Source organism: Bufo bufo, chromosome 5 (assembly GCF_905171765.1).
Source record: "Bufo bufo chromosome 5, aBufBuf1.1, whole genome shotgun sequence".
Taxonomy (NCBI): Eukaryota; Metazoa; Chordata; class Amphibia; order Anura; family Bufonidae; genus Bufo; species Bufo bufo.
This window is the reverse complement of record NC_053393.1, coordinates 526,773,088-526,791,584: the sequence shown is the minus strand read 5'-3', so window position 1 is coordinate 526,791,584 and position 18,497 is coordinate 526,773,088. Positions and strand designations below refer to the sequence as shown.

Sequence of the window (18,497 nt, the reverse complement as noted above, 5' to 3'; positions counted from 1 at the left end):
GAAAACCAAGGCATAGCTATTTCTTTGTCTAGATACTTGACGTCTTCCTGTACCATCCAGCTTTTATACCAAATATTGCAACCTAAGCATATCCAAGATTTAATTATGTTCAAAAAATCCTACTATATCATCATGATGGTGCTATCATTTTTACTGTAATGGCGGCACTTTGGTTAGCTTGCACTCTTACTGATCGGCCACTCTGGTACATAACATATCATTTTTCAGTGCGGCTTCTTAGTCTCTAAACTGTATGTTGCTCACAGGGTTAGAAAGTTTGTGGACCCCTACTGTACAGTAATTGAGTCCAGAACGTTAGTGTGGTTCCTCACCATTGTGTCTCTTTATCCGCAGGATTACACAGTAATGAAGAAGACGTGCGCCGATCGTATAAGTCCAAGCAGCAGCCCCACGGAGTCAGGAGGTAGGATCGCGGCCAAAGAAACCGACCAGATAACATCCACAGACTTTGTGAGCCATGAGAATAACAAGACGATTCTTCAGCTCACCAACCAGATCATCCATCTGCTGACAAGAGAGGTGAGCGCTGCTGTGGATGGGGAGGTGCGCAGCGGCGTCTGCTGTCCCTCTGACAAACACACGGTTTTGCTATTGAAAAGCTTAAAGGGAACCTGTCACCTGGATTTTGTGCATAGAGCTGAGGACATGGGTTGCTAGATGGCCACTAGCACATCCGCAATACCCAGTCCCCATAGCTCTGTGTGCTTTTATTGTGTAAAAAAAACCGATTTGATACATATGCAAATTAACCTGAGATGAGTCCTGTATGTGACTCATCTCAGGGACAGGACTCATCTCAGGTATACTTACCTGCTCCCTGTCACTTGGTTTCTGCTCTCTGTGCGCACAGCTGTCTTCACTGAACTTCGGTTCCCGCATGTAAACTTTTGGAATGGAAGGGGGTCACGTGAGCCTCTGCAGCCAGTCACTGGCCACATTTGTTATGTGTCCCCAAAGATGCACATCACTGCAGTCACTTGCTGCTTGGGGACACTTCACCACTGTGGCCAGTCATTGACTGCAGCAGTTCACGTAACCTCTTCTATTTCGGAGGACTGCAGCTCAGTGAAGACAGATGTGGAGCCATGGAGCCGAAACCAAGCGATGGGGAGCAGGTAAGTAGGGCTTACAATAGAATGGAATCCTGGAGAGACTCCTTCAAGGAAAATAGCTATTCTCTTATATACATTAGTAAATTAGCGAATAAACCTTTTTGGCAATATAATACATGTTTTATGAGTTTTAGTCTGTCGGTGAGGCTCATCTAGGGGTTTGGTTTTGGCAGACAGCAGTGGTAATGTAATGCAAACAATTTTCTCTGGGCTTCAATCAGTGGTTGCACATGCTACAGAAACAACCCTACTCTGATACATGAAATGGATTTTTCAAACCTAGATATTTCTGCAACAAATCTGCCGGCTGAGAACAGATCCCCTACCACAGGGGATTTACCATGTACTACCTGTATTAACTGTGCCCTGTGATCTGTCTCAGCCAGTCAGCCCACTATTTTACATACATGTCTGTCTCCTTGTGCATTTCAGGTTCCTGCACGCTGCGAGGACGTCGCCGTCTACTTCTCTATAGAAGAATGGGATTATGTAGATAAACACAAGCATCTGTACAAGAACGTCATCCTGGATGATCACCAGCAGAACCAGTACAAGAACGTCATCCTGGATGATCACCAGCAGAAGCTGTACAAGAAAGTCGTCATGGATGATCACAAGCAGAACCAGTACAAGAACGTCATCCTGGATGATCACCAGCAGAAGCTGTACAAGAAAGTCGTCATGGATGATCACCAGTGCTCATCACAGGGTGAGGAAACAGTCCCTCTATGTAAAAGAGCTTTAATTGTCATTCATATGAAGTCCATGGAGGGTTGACCCAGGCATCCTGTTTTAAAACACTTAGGCCTCTTTCACACGAGGGTGTCCGGATTAGGTCCGGATGCGTTCCGGTGCATTGCGGAAAACCCGCGTGAGTAGGAACGCAATTGCAGTCAGTTTTGACTGCGATTGCGTTCCGATGTTCAGTTTTTATCGGGCGGGTGCAATGTGTTTTGCACGCGCGTGATAAAAAACCGACTGTGGTACCCAGACCCGAACTTCTTCACAGAAGTTCAGGTTTGGGTTAGTTGTAGTGTAGATTGTATTATTTGGGCCTTATTTGGAGTTGAACGCATTGCACCCGCACTGAATCCCGACCCATTAATTTCTATGGGGCTGTGCACATGAGCGGTGATTTTCACGCATCACTTGTGCGTTGCGTGAAAATCGCAGCATGCTCCTCTTTGTGCGTTTTTCACGTAACGCAGGCCCCTTAGAAATGAATGGGGTTGCGTGAAAATCGCAAGCAAGTGCAGATGCGGTGCGATTTTCACGCGCGGTTGCTAGGTGACGATTGGGATGGGGACCCGATCATTATTATTTCCCCTTATAACATGGTTATAAGGGAAAATAATAGCATTCTGAATACAGAATGCATAGTCAAAAAAGGGCTGGAGGGGTTAAAAAAAAAAATAATTTTTTTTTAACTCACCTTCATCTGTGAGCAATAGGACCTTTGATGACGTCACTACGCTCATCACATGATCCATCACCATGGTGATGGATCATGTGAAGGACCATGTGATGAACGCAGTGACGTCATCAAAGGTCCTATTGCTCACAGATGAAGACAGAAGAGATGCCGGCTGCGCGAACAAGTGGATTAAGGTGAGTTAAATTATTATTATTTTAACCCCTCCAGCGCTATTGTACTATGCATTCTGTATAACCATGTTATAAGGGGAAATAATACAATCTACACTACAACTAACCCAAACCTGAACTTCTGTGAAGAAGTTCGGGTCTGGTACCACAGTCGGTTTTTTATCACGCGCGTGCAAAACACATTGCACCCACGCAATAAAAACTGAACATCGGAACGCAATCGCAGTCAAAACTGACTGCAATTGCGTACCTACTCGCGCGGGTTTGCCGCAATACACCGGGACGCATCCGGACCTAATCCGGACACGCTCGTCTGCAAAGGGCCTTAGTCTTTAACAACATCCTCACATATCCCTCCCATTTATTAGAGATTTCTACATATTTTTTTTCCTCTGGGCATATACTGTATATTGTGGTCCATGTAGTCATTTAGAAGTAGATGAGGTTGGTAAGGGGAAGGGGCTTTTTAACCTCTTTGTTTCCTGTTCTTAAAAGATCGAGGGTCAAACTCTCTGTGGTTCTGTTGTGGAAGACTCATGAAAACTGAGGATTAATAGTGAGGATTGAACATTGAACATGTTGAACATGGTGTTATAGAGCAGGAGGAGCTGAGCAGATTGATATACTTAATCTTTTCCCATAAAATGATATAACCTGTATTTCAACAATTAAAATTCCTGCTCGTTCTGGGCTGTGAAGTCCAGGAGGCGGTTCTATCAGTGATTGACAGCTGTCTCTGTATACAAAGTCATAGAGGGAGGGCTGTCAATCACTGATAGGACCGCCTCCTGGACTTCACAGCCCAGAACGAGCAGGAATTTTAATGAATGAGATACAACTTATACTGAATGTTTTCCCAATAGAACTATATATCAATCTGCTCTGCTCCTCCTGCTCTATCACAGGGTGCCTGCCAGTTATTTAGCATTTTCATGGTGACAGGTTCCCTTTAATTCCTAGTTGTAAAATATGGTTGTAAGATCCTCTGTAATAAGAAAATTGATGTGTTATATGGTTGAAATGATTGTGGAATCTGCAATTAAAATAAAAAAATATGAATATGTTTAGAGCTTTAATATATTTTTGTTCTCAACAGGTGAACAGCCGGTTTTGACTCCTAAGCACGAAAAAGAAGATGTAACCGGTGGTGACTACGTCTCAGTTGACCTTCGTAAAGAGGAAGCAACATCTGTAAACATCATTGACTGTGATGACCACATCAGCACAGCGCCGAAGCCATCAATTTCTTTAGAGAGCGGTAAACTTTTTGACGTTTCCTTCAAGACCCCGTTTAGGGTCCATTCACACGTCCGTAAGTGTTTTGCGGATCCGCAAATTGCACATCACAGACACTATAATAGAAAATGCCTTTTCTGGTCCGCAGTTGCGGACAAGAATAGGACACGTTCTATTTTTTTCAGGAACGAAATTGCGGATCCCGAAAAAAACCAAAGCGGATCCCGAAAATGCGGATGCGGATTCGCATCCGTTCCAGCCCCATTAAAAAAGTGAATGGGTCCGCAAATTGCGGAACGAATGCGGACCCAAATTATGGACGTGTGAATGGACCCTTAACCCGAGCACAGGCGGAAACCTTTCTATTGTTTAAAATTGCAGCTAATGGTTCCTTTTATCTCTGTTCATGTTTTATGCTCATGAAAGAAGTAACCGATCTCATTAATCCACCGTCAGCAGGCAAAATGATCAAAAATGGAAGTCTACCAAGTATCTGAGCTACAGATATTGAAGCGCTATCCCCAGGATAGGTCATCAATATTAAATCGGTCAGGGTCTGACACTTCCACCAATCAGCTGTTTCAGGCTGTCATGGAGACAGAAACTATGTAGTGTACGGGGGAAGCAGAGGGCTCGGTGCACTGTAGTTTCTGGCATCGGTGTACTGCAGCTCACTTGAATAGGTGCTGAGCTGCAGTACCCTGGCATGGCCACTACACAGTGAATGGAGCCTTCTGCTTCCTGGCATCCCCACCGATCAGCTGTTTTGGGTAACTGAATTCCTGAAAATTCAACAAAGCAAGTTTTTTCACACTAGCGTTAATATTTTCCGGTATTGAGATCCGTCATAGGGTCTCAATACCGGAAAAAAAACGCTTCCGTTTTGTCCCTATTCATTGTCAGTGGGGACAAAACGTAACTGAACAGAACAGAATGCTCCAAAATGCGTTCCGTTCTCATACCGGAGAGCAAACCAGAGCATGCTGCGGTTTGCTTTTTGTCCTGGGATGCGGAGCAAGATGGGTCCGTCATGACCCACAATGCAAGTCAATGGGGACGGATCCGTTTTCTCTGACACAATAGAAAAAGGATCCGTCCCCCATTGACTTTCAGTGGAGCTTATGACGGATCCGTCTTGGCTATGTTAAAGATAATACAGCCGGATCCGCTCATAACGGATGCTGATTGTTGTATTATCAGTAACGGAAGCGTTATTGCTGAACCCTGCCGGATCCCGCAAAAACGCTAGTGTGAAAGTAGCCTTTTTCCTGTCCAGAAACTAGAACTATTCTAATTGACATTATTCATATGTTTTTGTTTTTAAATAAGTTGATGGATCCTGTTTAAAGGGGTTATCCCATCATTATGATCACTGTTAACCACTTAAGGACCACAGGTTTATACCCCCCTAAAGACCAGGCCCTTTTTTACAAATCAGCACTCCACAACTTTAGCGGTTTATTGCTTGGTCATACAACTTACCACCCAAATGAATTTTACCTCCTTTTCTTCTCACTAATAGAGCTTTCATTTGGTGGTATTTCATTGCTGCTGACATTTTTACTTTTTTGTTATTAATCGAAATTTAACGAAAATTTAATTTTGCAAAAAAAAACGACATCCATATATAAATTTTTCTCTAAATTTATTGTTCTACATGTCTGATAAAAAAAAAATGTTTGGGTAAAAAAAAAATGGTTTGGGTAAAAGTTATAGCGTTTACAAACTATGGTACAAAAATGTGAATTTCCGCTTTTTGAAGCAGCTCTGACTTTCTGAGCACCTGTCATGTTTCCTGAGGTTCTACAATGGCCAGACAGTACAAACACCCCACAAATGACCCCATTTCGGAAAGTAGACACCCTAAGGTATTCGCTGATGGGCATAGTGAGTTCATAGAACTTTTTATTTTTTGTCACAAGTTAGTGGAAAATGATGATTTTTTTTTTTGATTTTTTTTTTCTTACAAAGTCTCATATTCCACTAACTTGTGACAAAAAATAAAAACTTCTATGAACTCACTATGCCCATCAGCGAATACCTTGGGGTGTCTTCTTTCCAAAATGGGGTCACTTGTGGGGTAGTTATACTGCCATGGCATTCTAGGGGCCCAAATGTGTGGTAAGGAGTTTGAAATCAAAATGTGTAAAAAATGACCGGTGAAATCCGAAAGGTGCTCTTTGGAATATAGGCCCCTTTGCCCACCTAGGCTGCAAAAAAGTGCCACACATGTGGTATCGCCGTACTCAGGAGAAGTTGGGGAATGTGTTTTGGGGTGTCATTTTACATATACCCATGCTGGGTGAGAGAAATATCTTGGTCAAATGCCAACTTTGTATAAAAAAATGGGAAAAGTTGTCTTTTGCCAAGATATTTCTCTCACCCAGCATGGGTATATGTAAAATGACACCCCAAAACACATTCCCCAACTTCTCCTGAGTACGGAGATACCACATGTGTGACACTTTTTTGCAGCCTAGGTGGGCAAAGGGGCCCATATTCCAAAGAGCACCTTTTCGGATTTCACTGTCATTTTTTACACATTTTGATTTCAAACTTCTTGTGAGATTTAATTTTTTGACACAAGTTAGTGGAATATGAGACTTTGTAAGAAAAAAATAATAATTTCCTCTAACTTGGGCCAAAAAAATGTCTGAATGGAGCCTTACAGGGGGGTGATCAATGACAGGGGGTTGATCAATGACAGGGGGTTGATCAATGACAGGGGGGTGATCAATGACAGGGGGGTGATCAATGACAGGGGGGTGATCAATGACAGGGGGATCACCCCCCTGTCATTGATCACCCCCCTATAAGGCTCCATTCAGATGTCCGTATGTGTTTTGCGGATCCGATCCATGTATCCGTGGATCCGTAAAAATCATACGGACATCTGAATGCAGCCTGACAGGGGGGGGGGGGGGTGATCAATGACAGGGGGGTGATCAGGGAGTCTATATGGGGTGATCACCCCCCCTGGAAGGCTCCAGGGAGACGCCTGTATGTGTTTTGCGGATCCGATCCATCTATCAGTAGATCCGTAAAAATCATGCGGACGTCTGAATGGAGCTTTACAGGGGGGTGATCAATGACAGTGGGGTAATCAATGACAGGGGGGTGATCAGGGAGTCTATATGGGGTGATCACCACAGTCATTGATCACGCCCCTGTAAGGCTCCATTCAGACGTCCGTATGCGTTTTGCGGATCCGATCCATCTATCAGTGGATCCGTAAAAATCATGCGGACGTCTGAATGGAGCTTTACAGGGGGGTGATCAGGGAGTCTATATGGGGTGATCACCACAGTCATTGATCACGCCCCTGTAAGGCTCCATTCAGACGTCCGTATGCGTTTTGCGGATCCGATCCATCTATCAGTGGATCCGTAAAAATCATGCGGACGTCTGAATGGAGCTTTACAGGGGGGTGATCAATGACAGTGGGGTAATCAATGATAGGGGGGTGATCAGGGAGTCTATATGGGGTGATCACCACAGTCATTGATCACGCCCCTGTAAGGCTCCATTCAGACGTCCGTATGCGTTTTGCGGATCCGATCCATCTATCAGTGGATCCGTAAAAATCATGCGGACGTCTGAATGGAGCTTTACAGGGGGGTGATCAGGGAGTCTATATGGGGTGATCACCACAGTCATTGATCACGCCCCTGTAAGGCTCCATTCAGACGTCCGTATGCGTTTTGCGGATCCGATCCATCTATCAGTGGATCCGTAAAAATCATGCGGACGTCTGAATGGAGCTTTACAGGGGGGTGATCAATGACAGGGGGGTAATCAATGACAGGGGGGTGATCAGGGAGTCTATATGGGGTGATCACCACAGTCATTGATCACGCCCCTGTAAGGCTCCATTCAGACGTCCGTATGCGTTTTTTTTGCGGATCCGATCCATCTATCAGTGGATCCGTAAAAATCATGCGGACGTCTGAATGGAGCTTTACAGGGGGGTGATCAATGACGGGGGTAATCAATGACAGGGGGTGATCAGGGAGTCTATATGGGTGATCAGGGGCTAATAAGGGGTTAATAAGTGACGGGGGGGGGGGGGGTGTAGTGTAGTGTGGTGGTGTTTGGTGCTACTTTACTGAGCTACCTGTGTCCTCTGGTGGTCGATCCAAACAAAAGGGACCACCAGAGGACCAGGTAGCAGGTATATTAGACGCTGTTATCAAAACAGCGTCTAATATACCTGTTAGGGGTTAAAAAAATCACATCTCCAGCCTGCCAGCGAACGATCGCCGCTGGCAGGCTGGAGATCCACTCTCTTACCTTCCGTTCCTGTAAGCGCGCGCGCCTGTGTGCGCGCGTTCACAGGAAATCTCGGCTCACGCGAGATGACGCCAATCGGTGTTAGCGTAGCCTGGTGGAGCCGCCGCGATGACGCCTTTCGGCGTTACAGTTGCGGCAACTGGTTAAATCTGTTAATCATGTGACAGTGATCATTTTTGTAAATATATTTGATTAACCAATTCCCACCGTTTAGGAGAAAATTCAACCCCACTTACCTCATTGTTGTCATTCGGTCTCCCCTGGTTACGGCCACCGCTCTTCTCCGGAATCCCGGTGGCCGTGATTGCGCAGAAGACTCTTTCTCGTTCATTCCATTGGGGGACACAGACCATGGGTATAGCTTAGAGATATTACTAGGAGGGACACTATGCAAAAAAAGAAGCTCCTCCTCCTCGGGCTATACCCCCAGGCACCTCCAGGAGAACTTCAGTCTTTGCTTAGTGTCCGTCCAAGGAGGTTGACTCTTACTCTTCTCCTGTTTTGTTATTTTCTGTTTTCAGATGGGGACGCAGGTCAGCATTGCGCTTTCCTGGCCCCTGTGGAGTGTCTGCCACGGTCTTCTGAAGGTTCCTGGCTACCTCCCATTCCCCCACAGAAGAAAAGTGGATCCAGGCTCGACATGTAAGCTCTGGCATCCCACCAGCTGCTGGGACACCTGCTGCCTACCCTCCCCAGAGCACTGCCCTCCCTTGGAGTCAGATGTCTGAAGAGGTGACTCCCTGCTGGTCTGGACATCGAGGGAGCATGATGAGCAGATAAGTATTGCCTGCTTCAATCTCCCTTCTCTCTCTTCCCTCCCCCCCTAATCTTCATGTCGTTTGTCTGGCACTCTGAGGCCGCCTGGGTGAGCTGGAAAAGGACCTGCTGGGGGCATTCTTTCCTAGGGGAGGGGGCCATTCCGGGTAGGGCTGATGATTCCCTATCTTCATTTTTCCTACCTGCCTACAACTCAAACGGCAGCTTAAGATCGGCAGAGACAGGACGCCTCTGCATATGATTATTTCTGTTCCTTTAGACTGCGGCCGCTGCGCTCTCTGCAGCTCCCCGCCGGACCGCTCCGTCATTCATTAACCCCTGCCGCGCCGTACGGCTATGGGGTGTAGTTTGAATCGCGCGCGCGCGCGTTTTTCTCGCGACGCACTCAAGGGGGCGGAGCTTCGGCGTCCGGCCTGTTTTCTCCTTACTCCGGAGACTCTGCTGGATTGTGGCCGTGCAGCTCCTCAGTGACCGGAGACTTCTGCTGTTTGCCTGGGTGGTAGAAATTGCAGCAACCTGGTAGGAAATCTGATTCACATTGGAATCCATCATGCCTAAACCTGGGGCCCCTAAGCCTTCCAAGGCTCCCTCTCAGGCTCCACTGGAGTCATGTAAGATATGCCTTAGGCCTTTTTCTGTCACTGGTTCTTGTGACTCATGCCCTGCTCCTATACAGGATCAGCCTCCTTCTCTTGCTCAGCCCGGTCCTCCCTCTGCCCCTGCGGAACCAGCGGTACCCGCCTGGGCCTCCGCCATGTCTAATGCGGCAGCTGATCTGGCCATAGTTGCCAAGGCAGCCATGTCCTTCATGGAGCGCATGGCGGCTACTACCCCTGTGGCAGCCACCACTCCATCTCCTCTCAGTGACTCTCACAGAGGGCGTCTGACTTCTAAAAGGCAGCGTGAGCGGCAGCATTCCTCCTCGGATGACTCCGCTTCTCCCCCTCGCCTTGAGGCATGCCCGGTTGACTCTCCCCCCCGCAGGGAGCGCAAATCTGAAGGGGAATTGTCCGGATCGGACGAAGTCACGGAGCGGGAACCCCTGCCTAAGCTTTCCACCATGGTAACCGAGTTGATGGCAGCCGTCCGTGACACTTTTAATATACAAGGGGATTCTCCTCCCTCCACTAGTCGGGAGTTCTCCCTTTTTCCACCTAAGAAGCAGGAGTCCGCTGTGTTCCCTATTCATGAGGAATTCACTGCGGTCATATCAAAAGCTTGGGATCGTCCTAATCAAAAGTTTTCGGCCACCAAGCGTATGGATACACTGTATCTTTTTCCAGCTGACACAGTGGAAAAGTGGACTTCTTCCCCTAAGGTAGATCCTCCGGTGGCCAGGTTAGCCAAGAACACGGCCCTTCCCGTCCTAGACGGTTCCTCTCTGCAGGATGCGGTGGACAGACGTTTGGATTCACTTTCCAAGACTATCTTCTCCCTGGCGGGCGCTTCCCTGCGACCGGCCTTCGCGTCAGCTTGGGTCGCCAGAGCCCTTACAATGTGGTTGCAGCGCCACCACCAGGATCTGTCAGAGCAGGACGCCTCTGTAGATACTCTGGATTTTATCATTCAGATGTCTCAAGCTTCCAAATATCTCTGTGAGGCTTCAATGGACATCGGCTCCCTCTTTGCCCGTATTTCGGCCCTCTCTGTCATTCAGCGCAGGGAGGTCTGGCTGAAGGTGTGGGATGCTGATGCCTCATCTAAGCGTTCACTCGCTAACCTTCCCTTTGAAGGGTCCAGGCTCTTTGGGGCTCAACTAGATGAATTTATTTTGGCCGCAACTGGGGGCAAGAGCACTCATCTACCTCAGCCCAGGACCAAGCGTCCCTTTCAGTCTCGGCCTTCAGGTTTCCGGGGCCAGTCCTTTCGTCGCTTCTCCACTGCCAGGACGCCGTCGTCCTCATCGGCAGGGGGGTCCCAGGACTCCCGCAAGAAGCCTTTCTTCAAGCCCCAGCCTTCTTGGCGGCCTCGGGCGCAGTCAGCCCGCCCTCCTGCTCCCAAGCAACCCTCCGCATGAAGGGGTGCCCCCACCCCTCGTGGTGGGGGGACGTCTGCTCTCCTTTCAACAAGTTTGGAGGGCTCACGTTCTGGACGCCTGGGCTCTGGAAGTGGTGACGTCCGGTTACAAGTTGGAGTTCGCGTCCAGTCCGCCGGAACGTTTTTTCCCTTCTCGCGTTCCGGGGGATCCGGCCAAGGCCTCGGATCTCTTTTTTGCGGTCTCCTCTCTTCTGGACCGTGGTGTCATTTCCCCCGTTCCCCCAGAAGAGCAAGGGACAGGTTTTTACTCAAACCTGTTCGTTGTTCCAAAGAAGGAGGGGTCAGTTCGTCCGATCTTGGATCTAAAACTTCTCAACAAGTTTCTATGGGTGCGGAAGTTTCGCATGGAGTCCCTTCGCTCCGTTATTGCTTCTCTGAGTCCAGGAGAATTCCTCGCGTCTGTGGACATTCAAGACGCCTACTTGCACGTCCCTATTGCAGAGTCCCACCATCGTTTTCTGCGCTTTGCCATAGGGGGGCGTCATTACCAGTTCGTCGCCCTACCTTTTGGGTTGGCGACCGCCCCTCGGGTTTTTACGAAGATTCTGGCGCCTCTCATGGCGCTTCTTCGCACCAGGGGCATCTCTTTGTTACCATACCTAGACGACATCTTGATAAAAGCTCCGTCTCTTCTACAGGCCGAGGACAGCGTCCGAATCACCGTTCAATCCCTGGAACGGTTCGGGTGGCTGATCAATCTTCCCAAGTCCTCTCTTCACCCCTCCCAGAGACTCTCGTTCCTGGGGATGATCTTGGACACCTCGATTTCTCGGGTGTTTCTTCCGGATTCCAAGGTTTCCCAGATTCGACTGGCAGTGGTGTTTCTTCTACGCTCTCCACGTCCCACCATTCGGGAGTGCATGCGGGTGCTGGGCCTTATGGTCTCCTCTTTCGAGGCGATTCCGTACGCCCAATTTCACACTCGTCCGCTACAACAAATGATCCTTGCCCTCTGGAACAAGAGCTCTCGGGGTCTAGACACTCCTGTTCTTCTGTCCCGGCAAGTTCGAGCTTCTCTCCCTTGGTGGCAGTCTTCCCTCAACCTAGCGTCAGGAAGGTCCTTCCTTCCGTTCTCCTGGACGGTAGTCCCCACCGACGCCAGCCTCATCGGTTGGGGAGGTGTTCTCCGGAACCTCACAGTTCAGGGTGTCTGGTCGACGGAGGAGTCCCATCTCCCGATAAACGTCTTGGAACTAAGGGCGATTTTCCACTCCCTCTCCCACTGGACTCCTCTCCTTGCAACTCGCCCGGTGCGTGTTCAGTCGGACAATGCCACGGCTGTGGCTTATGTCAACCATCAGGGCGGGACCCGCAGTTGGGCAGTAATGCAGGAAGTAGCGAGGATCCTCTTATGGGCGGAGTCGCATGTTCCAGTATTGTCGGCAGTGTATATCCCGGGAGTCGACAATTGGACGGCGGATTTTCTGAGTCGCACCAGGGTGGATCCGGGAGAATGGTCTCTCCATCCGGAGGTTTTCGAGGACATCTGCAACCGATGGGGCCGTCCGGACGTAGATTTGATGGCTTCCCGGCTCAACCACAAGGTGCCGGTGTATCTAGCCCGCGCTCGAGACCCGCGGGCGGACGGGGTAGACGCGCTGGTAGCTCCATGGCAGCGGTTCAGCCTCCTTTACGTCTTCCCTCCGATTCCTCTGTTGCCGAAGGTGCTGCGCAAGATAGAGGCGGAGGGGATACCAACCATTCTCGTCGCCCCGGATTGGCCTCGCCGCGCCTGGTTCTCCAGCGTCGCTCGTATGTTGGTCGACATTCCGTGGCCGCTACCCGACAGAGAGGATCTCCTGTCTCAGGGGCCACTCTTCCACCAGAATTCACGGCAGCTGCGTTTAACGGCGTGGCTATTGAGGCCTCCATCCTAAGGAAGAGAGGCTTCTCTGATGCGGTGGTGAGAACCATGATCAGGGCTCGGAAGCCGGCTTCTTCACGGATCTATTATCGCACCTGGAAGGCCTTCCTGGTTTTTTTGTGAGAAGTCGGGCTACCCCCCCCCTACGTTTCTCTGTCCCAGTGGTGCTGTCCTTTCTCCAATCCGGCCTTGACATGGGTCTGTCGCTCAGTTCTTTGAAGGGTCAGGTTTCTGCTTTGGCTATCTTTTTTCAGAAGTCCATTGCCTTTTTGAGACCTGTGAAAACCTTCCTGCAGGGGGTGGCGCATTCTGTCCCCCCGTATGTGCCTCCCTTGCCCCCCTGGGATCTCAACTTGGTTCTGCGCGCCCTTCAGTCGGCGCCTTTTGAGCCTCTGAGGGAGATCTCTCTGGTTTTACTCACCTGGAAGGTAGTTTTTCTGGTGGCCATAACCTCCATCAGGCGAGTTTCGGAGCTGGCCGCACTTTCCTGCCGAGAACCTTTTCTGGTCTTTCACCAGGATAAGGTGGTGCTCAGACCGGTGCCTTCTTTTTTGCCCAAGGTGGTTTCTCCCTTCCACCTTAACGAAGATCTTGTCCTGCCCTCTTTTTGTCCTTCTCCGGCGAACCCCAAGGAATGCGCTCTCCACTCTCTGGACGTCGTCAGGGCTCTGAAGGTGTACCTGGGGGCTACTGCCTCCTTCCGGCGTTCAGACTCTCTCTTTGTGATTCCTGAAGGGTCTCGTAAGGGCCTGGCGGCTTCCAAGGTCACCGTGGCGCGGTGGATCCGTTCCGCTATTGCTGCGGCCTATCGCGCTCGTGGCCAGGTTCCGCCGTCACGGATTACTGCTCACTCCACAAGGGCAGTGGGAGCTTCCTGGGCTAGACGCAATTGCGCATCCGTTTCCCAGTTGTGTAAGGCGGCCACTTGGTCGTCCTTACATACTTTCACAAAGTTTTATCAGCTACACTCTCTGGCCTCGGCTGATGCTGTTTTTGGGCGCAGGGTATTGCAGGCTGTGGTTCCTGTTTAACTGCGGGTCGTTTATTCCAGGCGGTGTTGGGTTTGTTTCTTGCTCCCACCCCATGGACTGCTTTGGGACGTCCCATGGTCTGTGTCCCCCAATGGAATGAACGAGAAAAGAAGATTTTTGTGAAACTCACCTGTAAAATCTTTTTCTCGTAATTTCCATTGGGGGACACAGCTCCCGCCCCTTTTTGATTTACGCCTTATGGTGTGCTGTGTGATGGTTTCCATAGTGTTTTATTTCCGTTCTCCTTCTCCTACTGCTTTTGCAACAACTGAAGTTCTCCTGGAGGTGCCTGGGGGTATAGCCCGAGGAGGAGGAGCTTCTTTTTTTGAATAGTGTCCCTCCTAGTAATATCTCTAAGCTATACCCATGGTCTGTGTCCCCCAATGGAAATTACGAGAAAAAGATTTTACAGGTGAGTTTCACAAAAATCTCCTTTTTTCTCCCGGCCGGGCCGCTCTCTGTCCTGAACACGCACGCCGCCGCGCATGCGCGATGGTGACTTCTTCCTGGCCAGAATAGTACAGAGCCGCGAATGTGCACGTCGGCTCTGTACTATACAGGCCAGGAATAAGTCACCATGGCGCATGCGCATTCAGTCCAGCGTGCGGCCCGGCCCGGGAGAAGACGTCAATCAAGATGAAGCCAGAATCCAGGAAGTGAACGGCGCGCTGGCAGCAGGTAAGTATGAAAATGCGAAGTGGGATAACCCCTTTAATGATGCATAGAGGGGAACACAATATATGATGGGAATGTTCGGAGATTGCACCCTCAGAATAAAAAACAATCTATAATAATTTGTCCAGAACTTATATATTTATACATATATATATTCTATTCTTAACAGGTGAACAACTACTTTTGACTCCCAAGCATGAAATGGAAACAGATGACTTCCTAGAAGAGCATTTAAATGACTTCCATATCACAATGATAGAGTCCCTGACCGGTGCTGACCACGTCCCATCTGTCCTTAGCAGGCACCAGCCATTGTCAGCAGACAACACGGACCATGATGACCACTTCGGCTCAGCACAGGAGCCATTGTCTTGTTCGGAGTGCGGTAAACGTTTTAAGTTTCGATCAAGACTCATTGCACATGAGCGCGTCCACACAGGGGAAAAACCTTTCTCATGTCCCGAGTGCGGGAAGTGTTTTATAAGAAAATCACAACTTGTTCAACACAAAAAAATTCACACTGGAGAAGAGCAATGTTCATTTTGTGGGAGGTGTTTTACACAAAAATCTATACTCATCCAGCATGAGAGAACCCACACGGGAGAACGGCCATTTTCTTGTCTTCAGTGCGGACAGTGTTTTGCACAGGAGGCAACGCTAATGAAACACGAGCGCATTCACACCGGGGAGAAACCCTTCTCTTGTTCAGAATGTGGGAAACGATTCATGCTGAAATCTTACCTCCGCTGTCATCAGAGGACTCATACCGGAGAGAAGCCATTTTCCTGCTGTTACTGTGACAAGCGCTTTACACAGAAATCCCATCTCTCTGAACATATTAAGATTCACACGGGGGCAAAACTTTTCTCTTGTTTGGAGTGTGATAAAAGCTTCACGCAGAAGTCTGGCCTCATTCTGCACCAGCGCCTCCACACGGGCGAGAAACCTTTCTCCTGCCCGGAGTGCGGTAAATGTTTTATCAAGAAGGCGCAACTCGTTCAGCATAAAAGAATCCACACCGGGGAGGAACAGTGTTTGGTTTGTGGAAAATGTTTTACACACAAATCTAAATTAGTCGATCACCAGAGAACCCACACGGGCGAGCGGCCATACACGTGTCATCAATGCGGGAAAAGTTTTGCACTCCAGACGACGTTAACAAGACACCAGCGGCTCCACACGGGGAAGAAGCTCCTCAGTTGTTCTGAGTGTGGCAAAAGTTTTATGCAAAAGTCAGATCTGTGTCGTCATCAGCGGACTCATACGCGACCGCAACCACCTTAATATGAGTTATCCCATGATTAATGTAAAAAAATTCTATATCCTATAATGTGCAGCAGTCTATTTCTAACAAAGCTAGGACCAGCCCTGTACCTCACATGTGTCCAGAGATCTCCACATTCATTGCACCAATTGCTCTGCTAGATTTATTTCAAGCTGGCAGCTCTAGGGGGGCATGTCCTTTCTCAGGGGGGCGTGCAGCCGGTGAAAGATGGAACTGAGCATGAGCTTCCACCTCAGTGATCAGGACAGAAAAAATTAGAAAAGAGCCAACAGCAGGTGGCGCTATAAAGATAGATTTTATTCATTAACTGAGTGGCTATACAACATCTGTCAGCAGTTCTGTACCCATGACACTGGCTGACCTGTTACATGTGCACTTGGCAGCTGAAGGCATCAGTGTTGGTCCCATGTTTATATGTGCCCGCATTACTGAGAAAAATGATGTTTTATTATATGCAAATGAGCCTCTAGGAGCAACGGGGGCGTTACCGTTACACCTAAAGGCTCTGCTCTCTCTGCACTTCGATTGACAGGGCCAGGATTGATGATGTTTTCACTGCCTGGTCCTGTCAATAAAAGTGCAGAGGGCGCAGCAGTTGCAGAGAGAGCGGAGCCTCTAGGTGCAATGGTAACTCCCCCGTTGCTCATTTGCATATAATATCATTTTTCTTAGTAATGCGGGGGGCACATATGAACATGGGACCAACACAGATGCCTTCAGCTGCCAAGCGCACATGTAACAGGTCAGCCAGTGTCATAGGCGCAAAACTGCTGACAGATGCTCTTTAATTACATGCAATTACAAAAGTAATCAGGACGAGGTGCTGGTTTGAAATCTAGAATATTTTTGTGGGACGACCCCTTTACTGTGAGAAATAGCTCACTTAGCATATTACAAATCACACTGGGAACATTCTCCATCAATAGTTTTTGCTGAAAGTATTTTTTTAATCAGATCTGTACGGATAGTGCATGCAGTGAGTCCACTGACCGCCATTGGCCCCTTTAGTGACATCATCGTATTGCGTTGAAGGTTTTGACCTGCAGCCGGTCCTGTCTTAGGTTACTTTGAATGTAAGTGATAAACATGATGTCAATACAGTTCCTCCTGGGAGACCAGGACGATGACGGCGGACATGGCGCTAGTGCGTTTTCAACTAGTCAGAGACTAAAATGATGGTGCCATAGCTCAGGCAGAGTGTTAATTAGCGCTATGGTCAGTAATGTGCATTCTCCACTCTCACTGCCACAATTCGAGGATTTATATAATGGCAATAAAATGTCATTGAATTTAGCGCTGCAGACATGCAGCTTTAACCCCTGACAACCCCTATAGTTCTAACCTGTGCCACATTCATGCCCGCACCGCTCCCCCTTTCCCGAAGGACCAGACATCGTCCCGTGGCCAATCCCAGCCGTCAGAGGGGCGGCTGTGGATGTGGTGAGGTGAGTAGAAGCCTGGACGGAGGGGCGGCTATGGATGTAGTGTTCTTGGACTTTTCAAAGGCTTTTTGATACTTCATAGACGTTTAATAGGTAAAGTAAGGTCTATAGGTTTGTAAAGTATAGTCTGTATGTAATTGGTTTGAAAACTGGCTGAAGGACGGTGTCCAGAGAGTCGTGGTCAATGATCCCTATTCTGAATGGTCCCAGGTTATAAGTGGTGTACTAGCTGCTAGCCCTGAAGCCTATGAGGCTGCGTCCCGGGGCAGGCAGACGTGATGACGTCATTGCAGCTGCTGAGACCCAGCATAGGAAGTCACAATGACATTGCAGTTCCCTGGTGCCCAGCGCAGGCGTCACAGAGTGGAAGTGAGGGGGGTACTTTGTTTTTTTTTCTTCTTTCCTGGCATTATTGGGGGCATTATAAATGCTGGTGGCACTACATGTGGGGGTGATTATATTTACTGGGGGCATTAAATACTGGTGGCACTACAGGTGGTGTTATAATAAATACTGGGGACATAGTGACATGAAATACTAGTCATACTAGGGGCTGTACTGGAGCATTATAGATACTAGGAAGACTACTGGGGGCATTATAAATGCTGGGGCCACTAGAAGGTGGCCATTACAAGTATTAGGGGCCCTATGGGCTGGGGACTAGCATTATATATACTAGGGGCACTACATGGGGTCATTATAAATTCTGTGGTCACTACTGAAAGTGTCATTGTGTATGCTCATCGTTCACAATCCTGCACAATGACATCATCTCACCTGATACAGCGTGGTGGAGGCCATAATTACCTCCAGTATAAAATGGTTGGAAGCACCAGAAAGTGACATCATCATCACAGGGCCACCGCTGCCTGCCTTGGCTTGTGGATCGGGGGTAAGGGGCATCTATCCTAAATTGAAGTCTCTGGTAGGTAGAGAAATGCTAACCAAGTAGGTGGCCATCTCTCCATTTACTCTCCTTCAGTATAGAAGCTCCACTGGATGTCGAGGCTTGTAGATTACGGTCCACTGCTCATATTTGTCTGGAGGTGCCAAAAATAGAGGAAACTCATCCTATCCGACGTATATGTCATATTCTACGCATTAATACTTTATGGATAGGAA

The 18,497-nt window shown here is 48.6% G+C and overlaps 1 protein-coding gene across 3 annotated transcripts in view; it reads left to right on the top strand.

The window, feature by feature from the left end:
• LOC121000616 (zinc finger protein 436-like) overlaps nucleotides 1–16,004 on the top strand; it is a 684,763-nt gene extending 668,759 nt beyond the window's left edge. For all 3 annotated transcript variants that reach the window (XM_040431175.1, XM_040431174.1, XM_040431176.1), the window contains exons 3-6: nucleotides 355–540; nucleotides 1,566–1,842; nucleotides 3,835–3,996; nucleotides 14,818–16,004. In XM_040431175.1, coding sequence (XP_040287109.1) covers nucleotides 355–540; nucleotides 1,566–1,842; nucleotides 3,835–3,996; nucleotides 14,818–15,932 — 1,740 coding nt within the window. In that variant the 3' untranslated portion in view covers nucleotides 15,933–16,004. The remainder of the gene's footprint in view (nucleotides 1–354; nucleotides 541–1,565; nucleotides 1,843–3,834; nucleotides 3,997–14,817) is intronic.
• The last annotated feature ends 2,493 nt before the right edge of the window (nucleotides 16,005–18,497 follow it).